The 25,968-nt window shown below is 38.2% G+C and overlaps 1 protein-coding gene across 1 annotated transcript in view; it reads right to left on the minus strand.

Moving 5' to 3' along the window:
* Ptp69D (Protein tyrosine phosphatase 69D) overlaps positions 1–25,968 on the minus strand; it is a 187,852-nt gene that overhangs the window by 63,424 nt on the left and 98,460 nt on the right. Inside the window, 1 exon segment of the mRNA XM_068283924.1 lies at positions 2,625–2,804. Coding sequence (XP_068140025.1) covers positions 2,625–2,804 — 180 coding nt within the window.

A 25,968-nucleotide genomic window follows, 5' to 3' on the forward strand; every position in this document is an offset into this window, starting at 1 on the left:
AGTCAGACATCTACCAAAGTTAATAGCAAAAAAGGTTCTGGTCCGTCGTGAAGAACACAAAAATATAGCGTATCTAGTAAATTAGAAGAAATGACTTTACCATTGACTAGTTTATGGAGAAAGAGAATGCCAAATACAAGCCTACGGTTGTATAGTGAAGAAAGATTAATAGAAGAAGTCTATCAGAATAAGAAGGTAGGCGAAGATTCAATACTACGCTGGTAAACATCATATTGCGGGTTCCACACTGGCGAGCAATATTCTAGAGTAGGGCGAACTAACAAAGTGTATACAACCTTGACCCCTACATCAAATTCTTTGGCCCAACGTTTTATGAAGCCAAGAAGACTGCATGCTCTATTGACAATTGAAGAAATGTGAAAATTAAATTAAAGTTTTGGGTCAAACATAACGCCTAAGTCTTTGAATGATGGTACACAATCTAACAGAACAGACTTGATAGAGTATTGTGCTAGGAACGGAGACAAACGACTGAATGTCATAAAAGAGCACTTTGAGGGATTAAGTTTTATTAACGTGGCACCAATCACAGAACGCATCGAGATCTGATTGCAAGTAGGAATAACAAATCTTGACGTCATCCGCAAACATAAGCACGCGTGACTGAGCCAAGGCCAAAGGCAAATCATTTATAAACAATGTAAATAATAGTGGGCCCAGATGACTGCCTTGGGGGACACCTGAGGTAACTCGAACGGTTTTAGAAAATTAGGAACGAAAACACACCTTTTGAGTTCTGCCAATAAGATACGATTTTAATCAAGCCAGCAGTTTCGGGGAGAAGCCCATAATGTTAAGTTTCGTAAGAAGCGTATCGAAAGCCTTGCTAATGTCGGTATAAATAACATCAGTTTTACACTTTTTCCGAAAGCCGTGATTTACAAGGGTAGTCAATTCCAAAAGGTTGGAAAGCGACGAACGACCTTTCATGAAGCCATGCTGACAAGGAGAAAAAGTGGATCTGGATAGGTGTTGAAGGGAAGACGTAATAATTTTTTCATACAGCTTAGGTATTGCTAAAAGTTTGGCAATGCCACGGTAGTTAGAAATACCCGATTTGTTGAACTTTTAAAAAATCGGAATTATAAAAGACTCCTTCCAAACATCAGGAAAGCTACAAGTCTCACTCGATATAAAGAATAACCGAGATAAAGGGCTAGATAGGGAAATCGAACACATTTTAAGGATGCAACTAGGTATATTATCAGGCCCAGGTACGAAGGAAGACTTCAGAAATGATAAGCTAGAGATAGAGCCGTCTTCAGTAATACTAGGAAAAAACATTTAATTTAAATGTGAGATTGAGAAAGGATAGGATGTGGGATCCGAAACAGTAGTAGAATAAGTCGACTGAAAGAACTTAGCAAACAGATCTGCAATATCTGAATCATTATTAGCATTCTGGTCATTAAGTCTGAAGGTGGATGCTAGTAAATTAAAAACATTTATATAAGGAACGCATTTATCAATTAGAAAATTAAGAGCAGAGTAGAAAAACTCACTGCACAATCTATATCACAGCACTCAAATAAAAATAACAAATCAAAAGAGGAAATAAAGTTGTTAAGAAGATTAAAATTTGTTTTACGAAAACATCTACGACGAGAAACTGAGATGTTATTAAATGAATTAGTAACGAAATTGTAAGAAATAATAACTTCAATGGTAGGGTGATAAGGATCTTCAGGCTTCACAAGGAGCTGTGTTTAAGATACAGAACTAACAGTGGGATCTGAGACAAAAACAAGATCGAGGATTATTTTAGAAGAGTTAAGTAAAGAATTCCGATTTTAATCAAATTTGATATGTTTGTAGAAATTAAAAGGGCTAATTAGTGTGCTAAACTTGGGTTTGATATTTCAAAATTTTTTCATAATTTTAATCTGTGCGCATACCGAACAAATCTAAGTTCCAAATTTGTTGTGTCTCGTTGTGTTGGTTGTCAATAAAAACCAACAAATAATGTCTGCGCGATTAAAAAAAATCCTATTATAGTCTTTCAGAGAGTAGGTTTTGTTCAATTTAAAGGATTACTCAAACCAAATTTGTTGTCTCTATCTATTATAGTCTTTAATAAAATCAGATTGCAGAGGCGGAGGGGCAATTAATTTTTAATGTATACGTGCTTACTAAGAAATTATTCATACCAGATTTGATGTCTCTGGCTTCTTTCAGCAATTCGGTTTTTATGAGTATATATACTTATACTTAATGGATGGTCGCCCAATCTTAATCTGATGAGAAGTTCTATTTTTGAATAATTAGAGTGCTCGTTTTAGTTTTAGAATTAATATTAACACTCCGGAAAATAAGTGTGCATACTAAAAACTTCCGATCAATCAATTTTTTCAAGCGAGAGAGAGCGTTGCTACTTTTTTTTTTTTTTTTTTCCTCGCAGCTTTCAGCCTTCCAGACGATATAGGTTTCCTAATTTTGATGATTATGTTTATTATGCTTGGGCTCGCACAAAATTTACCATGTAGTGTACGCGTCGACGTCCAGTTAATTACACGTAATCTTTTAAATATTTGGCTTTGGTTCCCCAAAGTCTTTGTTTCGCCTGTTCATGCGATAACTGACTGTGCGTCTCTGACTGTACTTACCTCTGATATCATCACCAGTGTGGAGATACTCTGTTCTGAGACCATTCTCCAAAAATCGTTAATTGTAGTATCCAGGGGATCTTGTGCGATTATGAATGTTTCGGTATTGTCATATCCCTCAACGAAGGACGCATTAATATACGTTGAATTGTCTCTCATGGGCAATGGACTTAAAATTACCTAAAAATAAAATTAAAAGATGTGGTGGTTAGTTTATACGAAAAATTAAGTAAGTAAGCCGTCTCGCCGACTTCGGTATACCATTTATTAAGTAAAAAATATATTTTAAACTTATAACAACAAATGCATTTATATATTTATAAACATTCTGTTCAAATGCTTTTTACAAGCATAACTCAGTATCTTGCTCACTCAAGCATTTGCGCACCCTAGCCCCCTCACCAACCAACGGCCAACTCCGGCCTTATGGAAAAATGTTTATATGCATAACTTGGCTCTTTTTTGTCCGATTTGGATTTTGCTATGTTGCTAAGTGTGCCAATTGGATGGCATAGGGTGAAATTACGAGAGATAATTATTCAAACTATTAAGCAAATATACATACATACCAAATATGGAGTCTCTAGCTAGAATAGTCTTTTAGATAAACGTTTTTTTTTAACTTTGGGGGCGAAAGAGGGGCGTGGCAAAAATTTTGAATAAACTCGATCACTTTACATACTACACGAATCTACATACCAAATTTGGTGGCTCTATCTTTAATAGTCTCTATCTTTAATAGTCTAGACAAACGGACATGGCTAAAGACTCGGCTGTTAATACTGATCAAGAAAATATATAAGTACTTTATGGGAAAGTATATAAAAGCTTTCATTAGCCTGTTAGATACAGTTTGGCGACTTTGATATACCATTTCACTCTATGAGTGCATGGTATAAAAAGAAAATGTTTAAGAATAAAAATCGTGTTCATCTGAAGCGGCTTCACCAAATCAGATGCACTAAAGAAAACATAATACAACTGTACTTTTGTCACAAACAAGTAATCTAGCATATGACTACAATTACAATCAGCCACACACATTGTAGAAAAACACTTGTAAATTTAAACTAACCCAAAATATCACAACGGCAGGATGTCAAGTGGCCGAAGCCGTGCCCAAAAATAATAATAATTTTCAACCCCCGAAATCTTGGGTTTGAGTCTCATTAGAATAAGATATTTTAAGAACAATTGTTACCTCCTAGAGCCTAAGATTCCCTATATAAACTCCATACTTTTGTTAATAAAATCAGTTCATATTTTGAATTCAACGAATGAAGATTGGGTTATTCTTCTCCTCCGGAATCCCTATTCATTTTGGTCCTTCGAGAAAAAGGAACTCTGTAGTTTTCCCCCACCAGTGGTAAGAGACTCAGAGAATGAATCAGCTCCTTAAGAGTTTGAGATCTTATGCAAGTGTAAATGCTAAGACCAGCTAAAGGTAGCAAAATAAGAAAGAACTCTGTAGTTTTCCCCCACCAGTGGTAAGAGACTCAGAGGTTCAATCAGCTCCTTAAGAGTTTGAGATCTAATGCAAGTGTAAATGCTTAGACCAGCTAAAGGTAGCAAAATAAATAACTCTTGTTTTCCCCACCAGTGGTAAGAGACAGAGTATAAAATTAAAGCAAAATATTGCTTAATAAATAAAAAGTGCGTGCGACCGAGTATATAAAGGCAGTTTGGCAAGTCGAGCAACTGCAATAATTTCGGCGGCGGTAAAAAAAAAAGAACAATATAAAGTTCGTGTGTGGCGTATTCGAAGCCCTAATATCGAAAAAAAAAAAAAAGTGGCTGGCAGTGTATGTAGTTGCAAGTCGGCAACTACCAACAGCAGCAGAGCAACAAGATAGATAGTTGCAAAGAAGAGGCTGGAAAAGTGCCAGTATAAGAAAATCTGGTGCGAAATCCGGCACCGGTACCGCCTGAGCCCAAAGGCCCTGGACAACAGCAGCTGAGCGACGAAACAGTAAAAAAAAAAAACGGCGATCTCTACCCATTGCACTTTGGGCGATTTTTCATAATGGGCGGCATAAAGTCATAAAATTTATGGTGAAATATTAAGAAAAATGTTATTTTTTATTAATAGTAAACACTTCAGTTAGCTGAAAAACAATTTTTTTTTTATGGGGTGGCAACTCTCTTTTTGTGGCAGCCCTTCAAACCACCTGATCTGTTGAAGCTCGCAATTATATAAATTGGCGCGAAAAATTTCATGCTGTTGAAAGTGCTTAAATTATTGTTGGTTTCGTTTAAATAAATAAGTTTAATATGGATAGCAAAGCTCAAGGTATTTAGAATCTTTTATTTACGCTAAATGTGTATAAATGTTCGTGGTGTTTTTAATGTCCAGTGTTATTGTTGATTGTATTTTTAGCGAAAATCTAACAATTTTAATTGTGTTCCGTGGAGTATTTCTTGAAAATTGCATATCAAAACATGCAACTAAAAATGGCAAGTTACTAACGGATGTGTCTAGTTTATTGTAGTAATCATTTTTTTTGCTCATTTTTGTTCCTTTTAAAAAAAATTGCACTTGAAGTTTCCTTTACGTTCAACAACAACACGCTTGTTGATATTTGGAACAACAACAATCGCAATGCTGATGCTGTCGTAGCGTACATAATGGAAGAAATAAATGAAGATAATTTGAACAAATCAAACATACAGCAAATTAAGGCAAAAGTGACTAATTTTGAATATTATATAAAACGATACTTGCGCAAATACAATCGAAATCTTGAGCGATTCAAGTCAATTCATACAGAATGGTTTGCAAAATGTATGGAAATAAAAATTGAAGTGGAGGATACTGCTAAGCCATCACCATCGAAGATGGGTCGTCCAAAAGTAGGGTATGCCAAGGCCGGGCCTAGACTACGAAGGCAAATGGCATCAGAAGTTGCCGTTCAAAATGACTGCTCTACTGCATTACTTTTGCATGCCGCCTCTGCGTCTGCCCGTAAAAGTAATGAAAATAAATTGGTTGGCGTATTGCGAAATGTAATGACTGAGGAAAATGTTGTAAATCCCGAAATAACAAATCAAGCGGGACCAGATCGCATTTCTAATATTGAAGCATTAGCTTTTTTATTGGAGAATAATTTAACAAAGCAGCAATATATCAGTTTTACACAACTCAACAAGGCGCACGGCTGCAATATATGTCCCGGGTACGACTTAATAAGATCTACAAAATTGCAATGCAGACCGTCAGGAATTAGTATTTCCGAAACTGTGGCAAAGGTTTCTCTGCAGGATTTGCTAAACCACACAGCTGAACGAATATTGACCTTACAAAATGATGTTTTAGAGAAAATGGAAAATGTAACGGACTGCACCCTTATTATTAGCTATGGGTTTGATGGATCGACGGGTCAAAGTTCATATAAACAAAAATTTGATTCAGATCAACCTGATTTCTTAGATCAATCGTTGTTCGTATCCACTGTCATACCAATACGTCTAATTGATTCTTTAAATCGCGTAATATGGTTAAATAGAAGCCCACAGTCAATAAGGTTTTGCAGGCCTTTAAAAATTGAATACGCGAAAGAGAGCTCCACAAAAATCTTATGCGAAAAAGAAAATTTAGATATGCAAGTAGCGAAATTGGAAAAGTTCAAATGGCAACCTAAAAATATTTCTGTGGATTTTAAAACATATATGTCATTAATTGATGGAAAGGTATTAAACGTCATAACTGGTACAAAATCCAATCAATGTTGCCCAATCTGTGCCGTAAATCCCAAAAAACTTATCGAAATCACAGATTTTAATTCTGAAACCTTTCAACCTCAGCCTGGCTCTTTAAAATACGGCGTAAGTCCATTACATGCATGGATTCGATTTATGGAATTCGTCTTGAATATATCGTACCGTATGGATATAAAGACCTGGCATATCAAAGGCGATGATAAAAATAAAATGATGATAAGAAAGAAGGAAATTCAGCAAACAGTATGGAAGGTAATGGGTTTGCATATTAGCATCCCAAAACAGAACGGAAGTGGTAACAGCAATGATGGTAACACGGCGAGACGAATCTTTGGAAATACAAAACTGTTTGCATCCATAACATTGTTTGATGAGGTCATTTTGAATAATTTTTACTATATATTAATAGCAATATCGTGTGAATTCTCGATCAGCCCAAAAAAGTACCGACAATTTTGTAAATACACTTTTAATCTATATATGAAAACATATCCGTGGTACCCAATGTCTCCAACTGTACATAAAATATTAGTTCACGGAGCAGACATTATAAATTTGTGTATAGTTCCAGTTGGATGTTTGGGTGAAAATGCATCAGAAGCTCGTAACAAACATTATAAAATGGACCGACGTTCTCATGCCAGAAAAAATTCTAGATTAAGTAATATGGCTGACGTTTTTAATAGAGCCATGGACTCATCTGATCCATTAATATCAAGCTACTATATAAATAAGAGGCTGCAAAATTTGAAAAAGAAACCGCTTCCAATAGAAGTTATAAACCTTTTAGAGTGTCCAACATCAGAGCTGAGTTCATACAATTTTGGAAATGATGAAGACACCGAATCAGACAACGAAAGCGATGACAAACATGAGAATTCTTTTGTTTTGGATGAAGAAGATTATTAACTTTTTGATTTTTTGAGTTTGGAATATTGTTAAAACATGGTAAAATATTATTTTTTCTATTTTTATGCTTTGTTTTATAATAAAAATTTAAATTTTTGTACAGGTGCCGGGGTTATAAAGGGGCGGAAAATAAAGGCGTGGTCAAATTGACTAAAAAAAAAATCCGAAATTAAACTAAAATATTAGTAACACTTAAAAAAAAATTAAGCGCCTAGCTCTATGTGTGGACTTTATGCCGCCAAAATCAACTAATCGCCCATAGTGCATTGGCGGACAAGCAGCAGCGAACAGGATCATCAGATAAGATATAAATTAAAATAGTCATAAGTACTTACATCAACCTACATATTTTAATATTATCATTATAAATTAAATCGATATCCTCTAAGACAAAAATGTTCCCTACCAAAATCGAAAAATTGTTAGCGAAGCAGCACGAGTTGCATAAAAGGGTAAAGAAGATAGAAGAAATAGACGCTAGTAAGTTCACTAGCAAAGTTCTTAATGAATTAAGAGACATACAGAAGCAATGGATTAGTTACAATAACCAAATGCTAGAGAGTGGAGCAACCGAACATATCTATTTTACAGATGGAAAATATGAGGAAGGCTTAAATATGATTAATAGATTAATAGCCAAAGGAGAATCAATCAGGCAGGGCACTGTTGATTCAGAAAACATTGAAGCAGATGCAACGATGTTAGAGGAGTTTGATGACAGCAGCGGAGAGTCGCGGGGAAACGCGACCTCCAGTAATGAGAATGCTAAGGTTAGCCAGGAGAAGTTGCAAGAAAAGGTTCGTCAGCTGCAGGAATATTTGGACATGGTGAGCAAAGACTTACGTACGATAGACAATAGAACAGGTGAAATGTATGTTAAAAAAATAAAATTCTTGTTCAGGAAGGTACAGATGTGCCAAGCTTATTCAGTTGAGTTTATAGTTAACGATACGTTTAAAGAGGTCATAGAAGAATTAGAGTTCGACCTTCAGAATACCTTGGTAGCATTAGAAGAAAAAATAAACGATCAGAAAAATTTGAAAGTTGAGAATGTTACCGTGAGAGGCGAACTACCGGTGTTGCCAAAGATTCAGGTACCCACATTTTCTGGAGAACCTAGTGAGTGGGACCTGTTTGTAGAATTATTTACGGAGTTAATTGAAAAAAAGAGAAGATTTAAGTCTTGCTCTTAAGTTCAATTATTTGAAATCCGCGTTAAAGGGCGAAGCAAGGAGCATGGTAGCTCATCTATTGTCAGGTTCAGCTGACAATTATAGTGCCGCTTGGGAACTGTTAATCAAGCGGTATGAAAATAATCGGAGGGTGTTTTCCGAACAGTTAAATCGGATCGTTGATTTACCGATGATCAACAATGAGTCCGCAAAGAGTGTAAAAAGGAGTGATTGACATAATTAATGAGTCAATACACTTAATTAAAATTAAAACAAATTTATCCGATGAAGTTGACATAATATTTGCTCAACTTATACTTCGGAAATTTGATAGAGACGCTCTGCAATTATTCGAGAGTCAGATAAGAAAAACCAGGCAGATACAATTGCTATCTGATGTCATGGAATACTTAGAGCAAAGATATTGCTCGCTAAGTGCCATGAGCAAAGAAGAGAAAAAACCAATAGAAAAAAACGTCGGCTGTGGGGTTCAATGATAGTTGTCCGATCTGCAAAGGCCCCTGGCATAACGCACTTCAGTGCTATAAGTTTAAAGCGCTAACACCTATAGAAAGGCTGGAAATAGCAAAAAAAGTACAATTGTGTACACGATGCTTGAAGCATTCAAGCAACAAGAGATGCAATAATGAAATGGTCTCCTCATTTTGCAGCAGAGGACACCATACGTTACTCCATTATGAAGAAAATCAGGAGAGCGTTAATACCTGTGTAACGGCACAACAAAAATTGTTGGCCACAGCCCTAATACAAATTAAGAAAATAAATGGAGGGTTTCAAACATTAAGAGCTTTGGTTGATTGTGGTTCTCAGAGTACTATATTATCTGAAGAAGCCGCTCAAATATTGAAATTACGTAAAATTAAACAATATACAGAGATAAGTGGCGTGTCCTTAATAAAAGCCAAAAAATCAAAATATAAAGTAAAAATAGATGTGAAGACGCGGAATCCACGGGATAATCTTCTTAATGTTGAGGCAGTTGTGTTGCCAAATTTAATGAAAGCTCTTCCGTTAAAAATAGCAAACGTGGATATGTCAAAATGGCAATCCTACGTACTTGCTGATCCTACCTTTAATAAACCTGGTAGGGTCGACATGATAATAGGGGTAGACTTATATACCCAAATCTTAAAAGGGGGAGTTAGAAAGATAAATGGCTTACTAGGTCAAAATACTAAATTTGGTTGGATCGTCTCGGGATGCACCAAATCAAAAATGAGTAAATCTATAGTGGCACCAACAATAGATGTCACAGTTTTTAAAAAGCGTTGGGAGAAGAAAAAAGGTAAATATGAAAATATTTACAACACAAGTCCTAACAAACTCAACAACAAAACAAAACAAGAAATAACCTTTCGGGCCCCGGCAGGACCTCACCTTAGAGGTAAGATAAAAGCTGAGGTAAAAGAAATAATTTGTGAAAGTAAAAAAGAAATAAGTTTGTGTTCCCCGACAGGACCTCAGTTTGGAGGTCAAGTAAAATCTGGGGAAGAAAAAGTATATATCCCAAAGCCAGTAAAAAATGAGAATATTCAGTTGGCAAACGTTAAATTAAATAATGATCATTTAAAAAATAGTGTCATAATAAATGCAGGTAACAAATTGTCCGAGTCTATAGTACAAAAAAGGCAGATATTGCAAAATGTTCATAAAGGGGCAACATTTAAACAGAATAAACGCTCAAAGGTCAGCTATCAGCGAAATGTCAAAACGGTGGAGCAAAAGCCGAGAGGTAGAAGTTGTTGGTCTTCAAAATCTCCACCGTATAAAAAGGCTAGAAGTCAACACAGTAATACAGATCAGGAGTGGGTAGATATCCCGAAACAAAAATTGTTAAGCATCTAGCGATATTAGTAAACAAATTTGGTAAATCATACAAAATAATAGGAAGTCAGTTTATAAGAAGGATGACATTGATTTGCTAGGGTTAACTTTTCTCATGTAGCTCGTCATGCTTCTTTAACAACAATTATCTTATTATTGACAATATTAAAATTAACCTGTAAGACAACTACTATAAAAATAAATTCCAAAACGTCAAATTTGGCGGCCCTTTGCAGAATGTTTAAGAATAAACATCGTGTTCATCTGAAGCGGCTTCACCAAATCAGATGCACTAAAGAAAACATAATACAACTGTACTTTTGTCACAAACAAGTAATCTAGCATATGACTAGAATTACAATCAGCCACACACATTGTAGAAAAACACTTGTAATTCTAAACTAACCCAAAATATCACAACGGCAGGATGTCAAGTGGCCGAAGCCGTGCCCAAAAATAATAATAATTTTCAACCCCCGAAATCTTGGGTTTGAGTATCATTAGAATAAGATATTTTAAGAACAATTGTTACCTGCTAGAGCCTAAGATTCCCTATATAAACTCCATACTTTTGTTAATAAAATCAGTTCATATTTTGAATTCAACGAATGAAGATTGGGTTATTCTTCTCCTCCGGAATCCCTATTCAGAAAATATAAATGTGAAATGGTATATTTACCAAGAAAATATACTAAAATCATTGGATTTTCGAAAAAAAATCCGTTTTCAAGCATTTCTTGTGAAGATATGAATATTTTGGAGCTGTATCTTTTCTAGTTTTTCGAATTTTGTTAATTCACATTTAAAGTATCATTGGTAAAATTTTGAACTCTACATAAACAGCTGCGAACTTAAAAATAGCAGCACTTGCTAAGGTAATGTGTTCTAAGGGTTCTTAGATATACATATACATATACATTCGGAAGAACTTTTCAAAAGCCTGCCGCGGAAAAAAGGCTCCACTTTTGAACTCAAGACATATTGACAATCAATTTATCAAAAATCTTAAGAATTGGCCTGTCCAAAAGTGGAGAAGCGTGATATGGGGTGATGAAAGTAAAATTATCATGTATGGTAGAAAATGTTCTAAAGCTTACGTCTAGCGTACACATAACTTGGAATTCAACTAAAAAAAAAAACCCCTTGAAGAATGAGAACAGTGTCATGGGATGGGGCTGTTTTTCTTATTATAGTGTCAGTCTCATTTAGTGACTCTAGTCGGGCAAGTTTATGTAAACATCTTGGAGACGGTTATATCACCGTAATATGTATAATATGCCACTAATATGAGTCTTTCAACAGGACATTGACCCAACGAGTAAGAAAGCCAGGTAATGGTGCTTAGAGAATTATCTAAACGTAATAGAGTGGCCGGACTGTGCCAGTTCCAAAACCCATTGAAAATCTTGACTCAATTCCAAGATGTTGAGCAACGGTTATTGCCAATAAGGGCAATGCAACCAAGTATTGAGTTTATAATTTAATAGTATGTATTTTCAAAATGTTTGTAACACACAGAAGGAGACGTTTCCGACCCCATTAAGTATATATATTCTTGATCAGCATGAGAAGCTGAGTCGATATAGCCATGTCCGTCTGTCTGTCATTGCGAATGCGTTTTACTCAGCCTTCTTAAAAGCTATTGAGTTGAATTTTTTTCTGTGCTTTTTATTACCTGGATTAGTTCTACTATGACCAACTATACCATATATACGAAAAGTAAGTGAAGGAGTTGGAGTATCGCTAATAATTTACATATAATATTGGATATAAAATTTCAGATCCCAAAATTGAAATCTGATCAACAGAAGTTACAGTCAATATAATAATCGGCTCTGCTCCCAGCTCTGCCGGCAGCACTGCTTGCTGTCTACTACGACATTCGTCATCAACAGAGTTAATGCATACACACACAGACGCAACTCTGCATAAACTGTAAGTGTATGCGTGCGTTGCTTTGCTTAAGGAATGAGGGAAGAAATAGAAACAATTCTAAGGTAAATATTTACTTAAGCTACTCGGGCCCAAAACGCGCTTAAACTACATAAATCTGCTTAAAATTGGACTAAAACACGCGAAATATACGTATAAACGAGTTTAACTAGGAGGTTGACGGAGTTGGCCGTAAGCTAGTGGGGGCGCTAGATTGTACGTGTGCTTGTGAGAGTGAGATGGCCTATGCTATGTTGTTACATGTAAAATAATTTAGTAAACATACACTCATGATGAAAATAATAGGTACACCCCATAAAATTTAATTTTTTTGACTTTAAATTAGCACAACTTTTTTTCTATTACCTTAATCAACAAAATTTAAATGCACTTTTCTTTATTAAACATTTGTGTATTGTTTACCTGAATTTGGAAAAGAAAAATTATTTTATTCAAAAGTTACAACCAAAAATATGAAATTTCAGAATTCCGTGCTTGATGAAAATAATAGGTACACTTTAATTGACTAAGTTTTATTTTTTTTTTTTTGGTTTTGAAATCACTGAAAATCTATTTTTGTTTTATTATCTGATTAATATAAAATGTATCCACCTTAATTTTACCGTTACTTTTCTCATCCGATTGGGGATACTCTTAATCAAAGCTTGGCAGGACTCTATCGAAGTCTTCTTCGACGCACTCCCACAATTGTCGGTTGTTGCCACTTTTTTCTGTTCGAGACTGATCCTATAGCTCACCCCACAAGTTATGGTGTGTTTTACGTCGGTGTCCTGTTGATAAACCCACCACAGGGACTTTTTTTCCTCTAAATATGCTAGCATAATATTTTCCAGGACATCCCTATAGTCAGCTGCTCCCATCATGTCAGATATTAGGAATATTGGATAGTGTTCTGACCAAGACAAACAACCCCACACTATAATATTTTTAACACCATGCACCACTGTAGCGGTGATCAAAGTTTTTGGTTATAGGGCGCCTTAAATGTTAGTTAAGCGGACGTTGACGATACTATGCGCAGTACGTTCAAGTGGCCCCTACGACACCAGGACATAGCCTGTTACGCGCGAGCCCAAGCACCACCTCCCACCCGACCGACCGAGGGGTGCAGCCGTATAACGCACGGCACGAATCGCGTGGACAAGTACACAATAGAAAAAACAGACAAACAAATAATACTACAGCTATCTATTAACTAAATGGGATAGGATAGATGTTTTAAGCATATTAATAGAAAACTCTGAGCCGATTACAGGGAATAGAAGGTTGTAATCAGAGCAGAGGACCCTAAAAGGTTCATGCATAGCATAGTTAGAAGAACAACGACTAAGGGATAAAGGTATCAAAGGATGTCTACTCCGTCTACATGGTACCGACAGATTCACCTGAGCTAATAACTCAGGCGAGTCGATATCACCAATTAGGAGCTTGTGCATAAAAATGACACCAAGCATAATTCTACGGTTAGTTAGGGATGGAAGGTTAATCAAGAGAAGTCTACTAGAATACGAAGGCAAATTGACATTGCGATCCCAGCTTAAGCCACGAAGAGCAAATAACAAGAACTGCTTTTGAACGGATTCAAGTCTAATCTGGTGCGACTCATATTGAGGTGACCAAATGCAAGATCCATACTCTAAAATAGGACGGACAAGCGAAGTGAAAAGAACTTTAGTTGTATAGGGGTCATCAAATTCTTTTGACCATCTTTTAATGAAACCCAGGACACTCATGGCCTTTGCGACCGTGGTGGAAATATGGGTGTTAAAATTTAACTTATGGTCCATAAGTACGCCCAAATCATTCATATTATTTAGACGTTCCAGAGGGCTATTGTTTAGAAAATAAGTGACCAGTTGAGGAGAGTTACGGAAAAATAGGAACAGTCATTTCCGAAAAGATAAATTTTAGTTAAATAAAATTTAGAAGGATATTAGGCCGGTTTTTTTGAACTTCAGATGCTGCCCATGTGAAGTAGTCGTTAAGAAATCTTTGCTACATGATGAAATCTTTGGTTCGCATCAAAGGAACCCTTCTTGCAATACGAACTGATAGATTAGCCATTTGTAGTCATATCCTAATTGGAAAAACATTAATATCATTGTCCATTTTGGATCCAATGGCTCTCAAGGACTCGAAAGTGTCCGAATTTTCTAGGTTAGGAGTTGTTTTCGCTTGGCCCAGTTAGTCTCTGGATCTGAATCTCATCGATAACTTGTGGGGTGAGCTATAGAATCAGTCGGGAACAGAAAAAAGTGGCAACAGTCGACAATTGTGGGAGTGCGTCGAAGAAGATATCGATAGAGTCCTGCCAAGCTTTGATTAAGAGTATCCCCAATCGGATGAGAAAAGTAACGGTAAAATTAAGGTGGATACATTTTATATTAATCAGATAATGAAACAAAAATAGATTTTCAGTGATTTGAAAACAAAAAAAATTAAATATGACTTAGTGAATTAAAGTGTACCTATTATTTTCATCAAGCACGAAATACTGAAATTTCATATTTTTTGTTGTAACTTTTGAATAAAATAATTTTTCTTTGGCAAATTAAGGTTAATAATAAAAAAATGTTCAATAAAGAAATGTACATTTAAATTTTGGTGATTAAGGCAATAGAAAAAAAGTTGTGCTAATTTAAATTAAATTTTAAAGGGTGTACCTATTATATTCATCATGAGTGTACATTTGGTTATCTAAATTTAAAATATTTGGTTCACCTGGTGCATGGTAGTATATCAAAGTCTGCGAAACGACTAACTTAGTTTTAAGTAAATATTTGACAACACATAACCTCAGCAAGTAGTACTATTGTCAGCTGTATATATTTCGATCCAAGGTAGTGCATTTGCTGAGGCTCCATGAAAATACAGGATCATCGAAACATCGGAAAAAATAAAATTGCTTCTAAAAGCTACAAATTCTTTTATTTTTGACACTTTCAAACTACGGCCAAATTTTTGACTAATTTTAAATTCTAAAAAAAACTTCGTCAATAACTGTTTAATTGTGTGCTTAATTTTTGTGACAAATTTAAAAACGATCGGTCAAATCAACATATAATTTTTTTATACTCAAACAGCTTTACTGAAGGCAAATCAGTTGAAGCGCTATATCTTACAAGGGGAACTTCAGGTATGCGAAGTTCCCCTTGTTAGTCTGTTTTATTTTGATTTACTTCAAAACTGCACATAACATTCTTCAAATGCTAAAGACTAAAAAAAATGAAGCAAGTAAGTCGACTCGTCGACTTGGGTATACCATACACCAGGTGAAACAAATATTTCAAATTTCGAAAACCAAATGTTTGTCTATTAAATTGTTTTTACATGTCTTATACTATATGCTATCTCGCTCACTCTACGAACACACGAGCACTCTAGCGCCGCCACTAGACAACGGCCAATTCTGGCCATGTGGACCGCTTAGTAAAATACGTTCATACTCATATTTTGCATGTTTCTAGTCTGATTTCAATAAAATAATTTGGAAGTTTGATAGAAATAGATAAGAATAATTAGTCTGCCGAATTTGAATGCGATAGTCAAAAAAATACAGGAGGAAATCGGTTTTTTTCTAAATTATGGAGGCGGAAGTGGGCGTGGCAAAATGTGAAAATATATATGGCAAAAAGTTTAAACAATTAGTTTCTGCGCGCTAACTAAAGGAGCATATAAACCAAATTTGATATCTCTAGCTATTATACTTTTTAAGAAAAACAGTTTTGTGTGATTCCAGGGGGCGTGGCAAAAAGTTTGAACAATTAATTTCTGCGCGCTAACTAATCGGGTATACAAACTAAATTTGATGTCTCTAGCTGTCATACTTTTTAAGAAAAACAGTTTTATGTGATTCCTGTACATTTGCATAATACACGAGTATACATACCAATTTTGGTGGCTCTAGCTCTTATAGTCTCCGAGATCTGCGTGTTCATACAGACGGACGGACGGACGGACGGACGGACAGACGGACATCGCTAGATCGACTCGGCTGTTGATTCTGATCAAGAATATATATACTTTATAGGGTCGGAGAAGCTTCCTTCTGCCTGTTACATACATTTTGGCGACTTTAATATACCATTTCACCCTATGGGTGTATGGTATAAAAAATTTAAACCTCATCCCTTACATAGAGCCATTGCACAAAACCCCAATACTCAGTCGGGTATTCCAGCAGGGCCAGGTAATCCTTCATTAAACGCAGGATTTAAGATGCAATTAGACGTTTTTAAGTGATGAGGATGAGAAGGATTCGCTTGACAAATCGTAGAGGAATAAGTTGTTTCAAAAATATCAGAGAACATATCGGCAATAGCCTTATCAGGGTCAGCTTTATTGTTTTCGAAAGACAAGTAAGACGGGTGCACTGATGTCTTACGTTTTACATTGCCAAAGTTATAAAATTGCTTAGGATCGCGAGAAAACTTAAGTTTACAACGCTGAAGATAATCCTTATAGCATTGTGAATTCAGCAAGATAAAATTTGACGGAGCAATTACATAAAGTGAAAATCCGAAGCTTTACCGGATTTCTTAAATCTTTTATAGCATCTTGATTTTACGTTCTTTTAGTTACATAACTCACGTGAGAACCAAGGACGTCTATCACACCATCCTTGGGTCACACGCGTGAAGACAGAAATGGCAGAGTCCATATCCGTGCAACTATACAGATATGACCAATGCTAACTAAAAATAGTTTACTAAGTTTAATAAAAGTTGCCTTGCGAAAACATAGGGATAGAGGCATCGAGCTAGTGTAACAAGACATAACCCCAAGAGGAAGGTCAATGTTTACATCCAGAGTTGGATAAAAGTTGTCTTCGGGGATAACTAAGGGATCAGTCCTGGAAACATCGCAGTTGGAAAAATCCAACAAAAATACCAGACCTAGTGATCTGTCACGACTATTCCGGACAGGATTTATTTGAGTTAGGGACAACTCCAGCAGACCATCCATGAAACAATGTGACGAGGAGGGCAACAGTAATAAAGAATCATATGAAAGGGTCCAGGCAATCTCAGTTAAACTAAAATCTCCCAAAACAACGAGCAAGTCTTTGTCAGAGAGATATTAGGAAATAAGTTGAATAGCTTACAAATCGTGAATGTATAGTGCCCAGTCGGACTTTGGTGGAACATACGAACAAGTAATATAGGCAGAAAAAGAATTTAACAAAATTTTAACACAAACAAATTCAATCTCCTGATTGGACGACTGGACAATTTCAGACGAGAACGCTGAATCAACAGCGATCAAAACACCACCACCAATACGGATAGTCCGATCATGTCTGTATGTTAAATATTTTGAGGTGAAAATTGAAGCATCGGCAATATCAGGCTTCAGCCAAGTTCAGTAAAGGCAAGAATTTGAAAGTCAAGAGCCAAACTATCTACATAGAGTCTAGAGAGTATAGACTTTAGTCCCCATACATTCTGATAGGCCAGAGTTAGGGACGAAGTTAGTTTTTTGACTCGCCAACAAGTGCCGACGAGCCAGAAGGAGGTAGCAGGCTAATCGGAAGCCGATTCTTCTATTTTATTGTATACTCTTTTACAATAAGGTTTTCTGGCCAGAAATCTTTATGACATATTTGGCCAAAAAGATCTGGTGAGACACTTATTTTGAGGGACGAAATGTCCCGAGTATATGAGAAACGGAACTTTTCCACCCCAATGTTAGGGGCTTGAACTTTGGATGTAGGCAATGACTTCATCAGAAGTAAAGTTGGGATCAAGTCTCGAAATAAAAATTTGTTTTTTGGGTGGGACTACAACAAGGGAACTAGAAGTGCCAGGTACAGCAGTAGCTGCAACAGCAGAAACAGTAGCAGCAGAAGCAGCCAACACTTTACTAGCTCCTCTTGTAACTACTTTATTGGCTATATTCCTGGGAACGGATGTTTGCCCGGACGGTTGGGAAACTACAACAGATATCATGCTAGTAGGTGGGATACTGTCTCCAGGGGAAATGGGAAGAGACTCCACACCTGCCAAAGCCGGACTCTTAAAAGATATCAGCTGCTGTGCATTTCGCGAAATCGGGTGATTGTCGGATACCGGAACTAGTCAAGTGTTTTTCTGCCCTTTGCTATGCTACGTAGCCGTTCGAAATCAGAGCAATAACGGAAGCAAAAAAAAAAATATCAAAGAAGCTAACTTCGGCTATGCCGAAGTTTATATACCCTTGCAATCCCTGGCCATAAAATTTTTACATGTTCAAAATTTGTTTTTCCAACTTAATTCATCAATATACAAACAAAACATTCTTACTCTTTTCACTGCAATTTTTTTCTTCTTCTTCCCTCATTCCCTAAGCGAAGCAACGCACGCATACACATACAGTTCATGTAGCTATGCGTCTCTGTGTGTATGCATGTGCTCCGTTGATTTGATGATGACGTAGTAGGCAGCAAGCAGCTCTGCCGGCAGCGATTGAACCGATTTATATTGACTGTAAGTTGTTGGGATCTAGGGTTTTATATCCATTATTATCACATACGTAAATTTCATAGCGATACTCTAATTTTTATGAAAATGTTTCTTCTAGAGCTATATGATATAGTGGTCCGATCCTGACAATTTTCATACTTTATCTGCTCCGATAGCTCTTAAGATGGCGGAGTGAAGTTGATTTGCACAGACGTACGGACGGACAGACGGACATGGCTATATCAACTCAGCTTCTCATGCTGATCAAGAATATATATACTTTATGGCGTCGGAAACGTCTCCTTCTGTGCGTTACAAACATCTGACCAATTTTATAATACCCTCTGCAAGGGTATAAAAATAAATAGACTTACCTTTTAATATTACTTCACTTATTGGGAAAAAGTTGATCTCTGTAGGGTGTTTGAACCCGATAATAACAATATTGAAGTCTGAGTAGGTCCCCCCCCGGTCCCCACTGAGCCGCCGACCACACTAGTTTGAACATATAGCAATCACATATAGTTCAAAAATATACGTTACAAATTAATACTAAAATCAGCATTGGGATTCAAATGTATTCGAATCATAGCAACTCATTGTATTACTTTCTTACTTATTCAATTCGTGTTGTTTCGTTTAAATGTTGTGCTACTGAGTTGTACGTCGGCACACTTATTCACTTTTTATTTTTTTTATTTTAACGTTTAACATATATTTGTTGAATCTACTCTTAAATTAGAGCCTAACAACAAGTTTGAGATATTTTTCTTAATCTAGTACTTAAGATAAATCCTGGGGATATTGCAGGCGGCCCTAATCACTTGTTATTGGGTTGGTCTGTCATTTCTTTTAAGACGAGTTCTATTATTAGTTCGCGTAAGGGAATTGGCAAGAACATTTGGGTGTGCATCCAGTTTCGCAGAATACTTTAGTTGTTGACTACCTATTTCAGATTTTACGCTAGGTATATTTAGATCATTTTGAATGTTGTCGTTCCGTATATACCACGGGGCCCCCGTGATTGATCTTAAACTTTTCGACTGCGCTCTTTGTATAATATCGACATTGCTGGTACTTGCATTTCCCCATAGTACGGCACCGTAAGTCCAGATGGGTTTCGGTACGGAGTTGTATAGGAGGACTTTATACTCCAGACGTAGAGGGGACCGAGCATTGATGATCCAATGTAGGCTACTCGCTTTCAGTTTAAGCTGTGACTTTTTTTGCTTCGATGTGCTTGCGCCAAGTTAGTCTTCTGTCTAGGTGGATGCAAAGGTAAGTGACATCCACGGCTTGAGGAACTGGTACGTTGTTTAGCATTAGAGCTGGACAGTTTCTTCTGTTCAGCGTAAATGTAACATGTTTGCATTTCTGCTCGTTGACCCGGATACGCCAGGTTGCTAGCCATTACTCTACAACCTTGAGGTGTTTCTCCAAATTTGCAGAGGCTTGTATTGGGCATTTGGATCTGCTGAGGATTGCCGTGTCATCGGCAAAAGTGGACGTTGCAAGTCCTAAACTCGTTGGTAAGTGTGCAGTGTAGAGTAGGTAAAGCAATGGGCCGAGTACACTGCCTTGCGGTACACCAGCTTTGATTTCAAAATCTGCCGAGACGGAGCATTTACATCTTACATCGAATTTCCTATTGTAAAGGTAGGATTCCATGAGTTTTTGGGTGTACTGTGGCAGTTTTTGCCGGATTTTGAACATCAGACCCTCCAGCCAAACTCTATCGAAAGCCTGGGCAACGTCGAGAAAGACAGCCGCACAGTATTCTTTTAGTTCGAATGCTGTTCGTATTTCGGATGTTATGCAATTGACTTGTTCAATTGTCCCATGTTTTTCGCGGAAGCCGAACTGGTGTGAAGGGATTGTGTTCTCCGATGCCAGGAATGAGTTTAGTCGGATCTGGAAGACCCTTTCAAAAAGCTTCAAAAGACATGTCAGCAAACTAATTGGCCTTTCCCACTTTAGGAATCATGATGATAGTGGACCTTTTCCATGTTCTTGGGAAGCAGCCAATTCTTATTATAGCGTTGAACATTTTGCAGATGTATTGTATGGCAATGATAGGGAGTTCCAGGATCATTTTCGGTGTGATTAGGTCATGGCCAGGGGCTTTTTTCGGCTTTGTGTGGTTTTTAATACCTGCAGTGATCTCGTCCGATTGGAGTTCCGAGTACTCACTATCCGTTAATGTGCTCGAAGGGGGAAGTACAGATGAGTTTGATGTTGAATTTGGCTGGAAAACCATTTTAAGATGTTTGGCAAATACGGATGCCCTCTCTTCGTCACTGTGGTTCCATCCACCGGTTGGACTCCTTATCGGTGAAATTGTCTCTGTAGGAGCACTTAAAGTTGGGTGGGCTTTCCACAGAGGATGTTTAGTGCTGGTTGGGCTGAGCTTTTCTATGTATTTTCTTTGAGCCCAGCTTTCTTGTCTTAACGCCTTGAAGAGGTTGCGATTAGCATGCCTTAGGCGAAGTTTCGCTGCTGGTGAGCGAGTAATCTGCCATTCTCTTCTTAGACGTCGTTTTTCCGTTACTAATTGTTCTATCCGCCGGTTCGTAGGCCTGTCAACAGGTTTAGTGTACGAAGAGGCAGGTGGAGTAGATACTCTTGCTGCAGCTCCCATCATAGACTCAAGTGCAGAGACGCACATATCAATGTCCTCTGCAGCATCCAGTTTCGGCGAACTGTCAATGTGGGCACTCATGTACATTTTAAATTTAAGCCAATTTGTTTTGTTGTTTGTAAGCCAATATGGGCGATCAAGTACTTGAGGTCTTGTTAATAGTGCGAATAGCACTGGAGAGTGATCGGAAGTTAAATCTAGCAGTGTATCCGCAGTGATCCGATTACGCGGAATCCTCTTGACTACTGCGAAATCAATCAAGTCAGGCACTTTCTGTGGATCTGTGGGCCAATAAGTAGGCCTACCCGGTGTGACGCAATCCATCTTATTGAGAGGGTTGACTATTGTGTTGTACAACTGCTTGCCTTTAGGATTTACCAGGCGAGATCCCCAGTGCGTATGTTTGGCGTTATAGTCCCCTGCTGCAATGAAGCGGTCTCCGAGTGTGTTAAAGAAATCGGTAAATTCATTTTCAGAGATTGAGAAGCGTGGTGGGCAGTACAGGGCAACCAATGTAGTGTTGCCGCAGCTGGTTTGGACGGTTATAGCAGTTGCTTGTAGGTGCTGTGTTTCAAATCTGTTGAGGAACGAGTGTTTTATACGGTTCTTGATTAGGATACCAGTCCCGCCATGAGCTTTTCCATCTGGATGGTTTGTTGCATAGAAGGTATATTTTGGTATTTGAAAATTATTTTTTGATGTTAAATGTGTTACCGAAATCAGCAAAACGTCGATTTCACTTGAGTCTAGGAATAGTTGCAGTTCATTTTTGTGCTTGGAGATGCCGTTAGCATTCGATAAGCTTCTGGATAAGCAGGTTTTGATTCCGCATCAGTTCGTGCATACAGTTTTGCATGAACGTCATAAAAGTGGTCATGTTTTGATTGAGTGAGATCAATAGGGCTTCTAAGCCACTTGGAGTTTGCTGGCCAAGCTCTGGTGCGCTAGGTTGCGGATTCTGTAGATGGTGGAGTGACGGGGTCTCTTTTTGCGGGCTCCGTCTGTCCAGTTCGGAGCACACTAGCGAAGGATACACTAGGACTGTATGTAGCAGGCATGTTAGATGATCTAACAGCCTTGGCGAAGAATACCTCGGGTGTAGTTTTAGAGGCGTTGACGGTGATTTTTGGTCCAGCTGGGGGTTTGCGCCCGTTTAGGTGAGATTTAAGATCCTTGAAGACAGGACATCCTCTGTAGTTGGCCGTGTGGTTCCCTCCACAGTTACTGCATAATCTTAGTGCGACATTGTTTCTGTCCTTGGTGCAAATGCCATCTTTATGATGTTCGCCACAGCCAACACACACTGACCTGAGATTGCAGTTGTTAGAGGTGTGGTTGTATTCCTGGCAGTTTTTACACTGCGGTAATTGGTGTCACTTATGGGGCTCCTCTATGGTGATTCTTCCGTGCAATAGGAGCTGTAGGTTGTAGATTGGGTGCACTACATTTGGCTTCGACAGCTTTGCATCTGGTTGGAGCTCGATTTTAAAGAGCGGCTGTGCAACTTTGTTCCTGTTGATGATGTTGACAACGGATTTGACCGCAAACCCTTTTTCGACCAACGCGTCTGCTATTTCTTGAGTAGGGACCGATGGCTCAATCCCCTTCAACACAACCTGGAGCCCTTTACTGCTTTTTAGTTGGTAGGTATAGAAGTTGATGTTAGCATTACGGAGGTACTTTTCGATAATGCGGAAATTGTCCTCAGTTTGGGTTTGACATTTAATTTCTTTAATGTTACCCCCTATTAAGAGGGGTTACAATAAAGTTATTTGCCCCTACTGTTTCTACTAGCTTCGAAATCAGGGCGCTGCAGTTGGCTCCACGGATGTATAAAGGGGGTGTTGTAGCCGATTTAGCTTTATCTACAGCGCCGGCTTGATCATCTTGCTGATCGGCAAGAATTTTAAAACGATTCCCGCTAAGGGGTGCTACTTGTTCATTTGGTTTGGTTATTTTCGGCGTATTGCCACTTTTTTTCTTTTGCGGGCTTAGCTTGCAGTGGGGTCGGCGACACCACCGAAAAGTACGCGTTGTTGCGTTGGAACGAGAGTCGACGCTCACGTTGATGTTGTACAATTAGTTCTTGTACCTGTTGCTGTTGGGGATCGAGAGAGCTTGGGCCCGAATTGGTGGACATGGCTTTTGTAAAAATTACGCACTTTGTTGTTCCAACTTAGTATTTATTGCTATTAGAGCAATCTAATAGCAATATGATTGTAAATAGGCGTCTCTGAGGCGACTGAGAGCCCTACACAAATTTTTGCAAACGCGGTCTTTTTTTTTTTTTTTTTCTGTTTTACACTCAATTTTTGCGGAGTGCATTAAAAAACACGTCTGTACACGGCGGCAGTTAAATTATTAATTATTATTATTATTATTCACTTGAAGTCTATTTTTAAAGACATTCAATCACTTGTCTCACTAGATTTTAATATAGCTTTCGACAGAGTCGTAGTCCACTCAGTACTCAACCAACTTTTAGAATGGAAAACCGGCCCCTGAATTTTACACTATGTTAAAAACTTCTTTAACATTCTCTTAAGTCCAGGGGTCCCCACCCTGTGTGATACTCTTCATAATAATATAATACAAATTAACCACAATAATAGTTCAGCACCCTAACATCAGATTAAGCGCCTACGCGAATGATTTTAACAAAACAAAGCCAAATGAAGAACATAAAAAATACTACTATCGACCTACTGCCCATCTTAAACACAGATTTAAACTGATGCAACTATTCAGGGGCTAAGCTTTTAAAACCAAAATGTAAACACATGCATATCTGTAGAAAACACAACTGCAATAACTATAATGTATGGCGATTTACTTCTAACAATATTTAGGACAGGTGTTGACATAGGTTAAATAAGTAGAAAAAAAAAACAGAAATAAGTAGAGAAAGTTTTTTTGCTGCCATGCGAATCTTGCGGAACTGCCTTGCGGTATTGCGTTGCAGGGATCATGGCGGGCATCAGTTATGCCCCTCCAGCGTGACGTTCTCGCTCAAGGAGCCTTAGCTTGCTCATAGTCTCGAATGCGTAGTTGCACACTGCTGACCATGACCGTTTTGTTGTCATCATGCATTTCGTCAAATTGGCGACTGTGGGTGTCTTGCATTTCCACCGCCAGATTCCGTCGCTCTTTTTGGAACCTCGGGCACTCGAATATGATGTGTTCCGGTGATTCCGCCACATCTTGGCATCATGTGCATTCATCACTGGTTTCATGTCCAAACCGGTGCAGGTATGTCCTATAACAACCATGAACACCAAGGAACTGCGAAACCTCATAGGTGACTTCGCCATGACGCCTATTTATCCAATCATTGATATCAGCTTGTGGGGCCATTGAACTTTTGTTGAGACTGCCCATCGATGCTGCCATTCTGCCAGGCTGGCTTCTTTCGCCATTTTGGTAATTGTTCCCCTGGTCGAGGGGGTCCATATTGTCCCTGCCGTTGCTGGAAGATCGTTTGCGCCTGTTTTGCCAATATGTCCAGCGGTGTCATCACTGCAATGGCTACTGCAGCGTCATCGGAAATAATCCGGAAACCACGACAAACACGCAGAGCGCCAAGACGGTATGTAGAGTCAAGTCCTCTTCTGTATGTTTTTCGCTGCATCGCTTCTGCCCATACCGGTGCACCATAAAGTATGGTCGATTTGACGACATTCATAAGCAACATTTTTTGTGCTTGCCGTGGGCCCTTTGCATTCATCATTATGCGGTTCAATGCGCTACATGTTTCTGCTGCCTTTTTGCTGACATGTCGCAGGTGCTCCTTAAATGAGAGTCTTGTGTCATGTAAGACACATAGGTATCTTATCGATCTAGTAGATTCTATGGTACACGTTTCCAGTTCGGTTTTGGCAACTTCTACCATCTTGCGGCTGCTTACAAGGACAGCCTCTGTTTTATGGTCCGCTAGGGTCAGTCCTGCATCAAAAAGCCACTGTTTTGCTGCGCCCATGGACACCACCGTTTTCACCTCAGCCTCACTAAGATGTTTTGCAACGACAACTAGCGCTACATCGTCAGCAAATCCTACGATGTGGCATTCTGGTGGCAGATTTATGCGCAGTATGCCATCATACATGGCGTTCCACAGAAGCGGGCCAAGTACTGAGCCCTGCGGTACGCCTCCCCTGATTTCAAGAGAGCGTACGCCATTTCGTGTATCGAAATTTAATATGCGGTTCCGCAAGGAATCATTTACGGTGAATATGAGATTTTCCGGTACTTGGAATCTGCCGATTGCATCAATGATATTTGTCCAGTTGGCCGTATTAAAAGCGTTTTTAAAGTCGAGTGTGGTTATAAGGCAGTACTTTTTCCCGCCACCTTTCCACCGTTGCCCTTCAATCGCCTTCTCCGCTATGTCGACTACTGTCGATAGTGCATCCAACGTGGTTTTGGCCTTTCTGAACCCAAATTGCATGGGCGAAAGTTCTCCAGCCTGTGAGATGGCGGTTTCCAGCCTTGTGCTGATGATTTTCGCTAGCATTTTCGCCGCAGTGTCAAGCATGCAAAGCGGTCTGTATCCAGAAGGATCTTCAAGCGGCTTGTTCGGCTTCAGAATAAGCACCAGGTTCTGCTTTTTCCAAATTTCAAGAAACGTGCACTCTTTAAGACATTTGGAAAATACATCCGCAAATTTTTCCGTC

This window comes from Drosophila tropicalis, unplaced genomic scaffold (genome assembly GCF_018151085.1).
Source record: "Drosophila tropicalis isolate 14030-0801.00 unplaced genomic scaffold, ASM1815108v1 contig_23, whole genome shotgun sequence".
NCBI lineage: Eukaryota > Metazoa > Arthropoda > Insecta > Diptera > Drosophilidae > Drosophila > Drosophila tropicalis.